This window comes from Chenopodium quinoa, unplaced genomic scaffold (assembly GCF_001683475.1).
Source record: "Chenopodium quinoa cultivar QQ74 unplaced genomic scaffold, ASM168347v1, whole genome shotgun sequence".
NCBI lineage: Eukaryota > Viridiplantae > Streptophyta > Magnoliopsida > Caryophyllales > Amaranthaceae > Chenopodium > Chenopodium quinoa.
In genome coordinates, this window is record NW_018742879.1 from 2,380,774 (window position 1) to 2,384,460 (window position 3,687).

Below are 3,687 nucleotides of genomic sequence, written 5' to 3' on the forward strand. Positions count from 1 at the left end.
AATGTAGTTAGATATACTACAACGTATTTTTGATTTTTGATTTTTGATTTTTATTTTATTTTTATTTTTTTTTATTTTAAAAAAAGGGCAAAAGAGTGAATAAAACAATTTTAATTTAACCATTTTAGTATAACAAAGGTAGAACATAACTACTCATCACATCAACTGATCAACTAATTAAATATATTTTGGTATTATATTTGCCATTTTTTTTTATAACTATTTATGTTTAACTAATTTATTCCAAACAAATACAGAAAGTACCCCATACTGTTGCATTAAAATTTTCTACCATGGCGATTTAATTACTAATTTACTATGAGTTATACTCCCTTGAAAATAAGTAGTCGTTTTAGCTCATTCCTTGTCATCGAAATAAATAATTGTTGTATATTAACAATGCAACATTAAATGTCATTTATAATCACAAATACAAAATTGTAAGTCATTAAATATCATCCATATAATATTAATGGACATTACAATTCCAACACAAGTGAAGTTTCCTTACAATTTACCATTCCAAAATTGTTGCATAATTTGCGATAGTATTAAGCAGTAATCTTTTTTTTTTTTTTTTAACAAAAATTAAAGAATCAAATTTTTACTATTTGCATTATTTAGTCATTCAAAAATTATTAAAAAAAAAAACAAAAAACAGAAGTTAATTAACAAATTCTTGCAGAGATTAAAATAAAAACTATGCAAGTCATAACATCATGAAAAATGCTTAACACAATTAGCATTAATTGGATCTTTATTTTTATCCAATATTTAAAAAAGACATAATTAAGCATGATTTATATATGTATACATTTGGATGATAAGATAATGATGATGATTAACATAGTCACAAACTACTAATAATCCTCCTTAGTAATTTACACTTTTTGATATTTGTTGCATCTCACCAGTAAGTGATTTTCAATCTCTTCTTCATTTAAACACTAAGATTAAAAAAAAAAAAAAAAAAAAAAAAGAGCCTCCTTGATATAATTTCTTTTTAATCTTCTAGAAAAGATCAGCTCCAGTGTCATCATCTAAATTCATGTCCATCAAGTTTACATGGTCATGATTAATAACCCCTTCTTCAAACAACCATTTCTCTAGTAAAGAAAGTGGCACTTGCTCCTCCGATACCGCTGCCGACAACCCTAGCATTGGCTTACTCTCGTCCTGGAACACTTCAACCGACGCAGACACCTGCGAGTTGTTGTCGGTAGTAGTCGAGTTCGAGTTCGAGTTTGAGTTTGAGTTAAAGCTTAAGAGTGACTTAAACTCGTCACGATCATTGTTATTATTACAAGAGGTAGTTTGGGTGGAGTCTTGAGGTGACTTAGGGGTTGGCTTTCTCCAATTCTCGAGCAACCGAGCTATGTTCTCGGTGCTCGAGGCGTAGATGGATGATTGTTGGTTAAAACTCGGGTTTGGGATCGAGTCGGTTCGAGGGAGGAATTCGGGTTTGTCAATAGAAAGGGCTTCACAAAGGGCTTGTTTAGCCATGTGAATATCAGTTTGAAGCCTCCTTTCCCATTGCCCTTTGTTAGAGTTGTTTGAGGAAGAAGTGGATGATGTTGAGTTTGATGAAAGCCCTTCTTGTGATGATAAGTTTTGACCATCTTGCCCTTCTTCTTGCTTCTTTAACTTCTTCTTTAGATGGGTATTCCAGTAATTTTTTATATCATTGTCTGTCCTTTGTGGTAGGTATGATGCTATTGCTGCCCATCTATTAGGGAAAAAAATAAAATTAATAAGAATAAAATTAATAATAATAATAATTACTACTACATGCAAAATTAAATTTGATTTTGTTTTATGTGTAACAGATCTTATAACATGGACAAAATGTGTAATAAATTGTTCAATTGTATTGGGAATTTGTAAACAAATTAAATAATGTAAATTTAGTTTCTAGACTTTATTATTAATTATTGAACAAAAAGATCTAATAATATGAAGTTATTATGGTACTAATAATAAAAATTACTTTAAAAAAAAATTACCTATTTCCCAAAAGGGCTTGAAGATGAATAATCATCTTTTCTTCTTGTTCAGTGAAATTGCCTCTTTTAATTCCAGGACGAAGATAATTAGTCCATCTGAGCCTACAACTCTTACTGCATCTACGTAATCCTGGAAAAAAAAACCGGAAAACATATAATTATACAACCGTCTCACACAAGAATTATTATCAATTAATTAAGCTGCAAAACATATAAACTTAAACTAACCCTAGTAATGATAACAATAGTTTTAATGAAGATCATGTAGAAAAGTAAATAAAAAGTGAAAGCTGGCAGAAGTAGCAGGGAGTGTATTTAATACACAATTTAATGATCAAACCAACCCAAAAGATGAACAACCAAAAGGTCCAAAACCACACAACATGAATCTATACTTTAAAGTACCAAAGAAAAATATCTTTAAATAAAATTAACTTAGGTTATGTATAAAAAAATTGAGTAGGTTATTTAAGCTAGGGTTAAGCCAAGGGAATAATGAATGAGAATAAAATAAACGAATTGAAAGAAAAGGAATAATACCAGTATTAGTAGGAACAGCCCTCCAATTACCAGGACCATGTTCTTGAATATAAGAAACTAAAATGATATCTTCTTCAGGAGTCCAAGGACCTTTTTTCACACCTATTTTATCACAACAAGGAGGTCTCCCCATACTCGATTCTATCGATCTATATTTCGAGTAATTCTTATATGAGACGAGTGTATGTATATATACAAAAATATAACAATAGCGATCGAGTGATCTATTAACTTAGGGTGGTATATATGGTGGTAGTAAGGTCGCAAAAAATTCTAGAAGAAAACTAGGTTTATTATTTGTTGTTAGAGAGAGAAGTTGGATTTAGAGAAGAATGAAGGAAAGAGGTTAAAGACAAGGGTCCAAGATGAGTAGGGATACCCTTATAGTATAGTCTATATATAACTTAAATAATACTTAAAATAATATTAATAATAATAATTATGTAATAATATTAATAATAATGAAAAAATAATGATAATACGCTGACCAAGAGAGAGAGGGAGAGAGAAGGACAAGAGGTTCGAAGAGTCAAAAGGAGACAGCAAGAGCATTAACTACAAAGAGGGGTTTGCAAAAGTCAGCTTTGCTTTGAGCCTCACCGAACCGCGTGGCATTCAATTCATTGTTTTTCTTTTTTCTCCTTTTTTAAGGGACCTTCTTACACCTATACTACTATTTTTCATTATTTTTAAATTTTTTAATTTAGGGTAGTGAGTAAGTGAAGTGAGTGAGTAGTGAGTGTAAAAAAAAAAAAAAAAAAAAAAAAAAAAAAAAAAAAAAAAAAAAAAAAAAACTAGGTTTATTTATTTATAGGAGTGGTAATAGTATAAGTCAAAATATTCTACTAGGATTGAGTAGTCATAGTATTAATTTATGTTGACCATTTCAGAGACTCCCTTCCTAGATTTCCACTTTCCCCATAAATACAAACAAGGAAAACAAAATTACTGCTTTTTAGGTTAGTTGATTATGTATCACGTACCATTTCACCTATTCAATCTAGAAGCTAATTTCATTTATAGTAATTCTTGTATTAGACGGATGTATTATGATAATAGTTTGTCCACCTTTTAAAGTTTAACTTGATATTGGCCCAAAATATTTTTGACCTAACTGGATTAGTATAGCTAGATTAGCTAATCC

The 3,687-nt window shown here is 29.8% G+C and overlaps 1 protein-coding gene across 1 annotated transcript; it reads right to left on the reverse strand.

The window, feature by feature from the left end:
* Window positions 1-717: 717 nt before the first annotated feature.
* Window positions 718-2,925, reverse strand: LOC110726455 (myb-related protein 306-like). Its single transcript, XM_021905935.1, has 3 exons — window positions 2,544-2,925; window positions 2,004-2,133; window positions 718-1,726 (listed from the first exon to the last, which is right to left on the reverse strand). The coding sequence occupies exons 1-3, from the start codon at window positions 2,674-2,676 to the stop codon at window positions 1,012-1,014; spliced, it is 978 nt and encodes a 325-aa protein (XP_021761627.1). The 5' UTR covers window positions 2,677-2,925; the 3' UTR covers window positions 718-1,011.
* Between the last annotated feature and the right edge of the window lie 762 nt (window positions 2,926-3,687).

Coding starts and splice junctions, on each gene's coding strand:
- LOC110726455 (XM_021905935.1), bottom strand. CDS start 2,676: ATGGGGAGACCTCCTTGTTGTGATAAAATAGGTGTGAAAAAAGGTCCT. Junction 2,134..2,543: donor GGCTGTTCCTACTAATACTG/GTATTATTCCTT, acceptor TTTTTTTTCCAG/GATTACGTAGATGCAGTAAG. Junction 1,727..2,003: donor CAAGCCCTTTTGGGAAATAG/GTAATTTTTTTT, acceptor TTTCCCTAATAG/ATGGGCAGCAATAGCATCAT.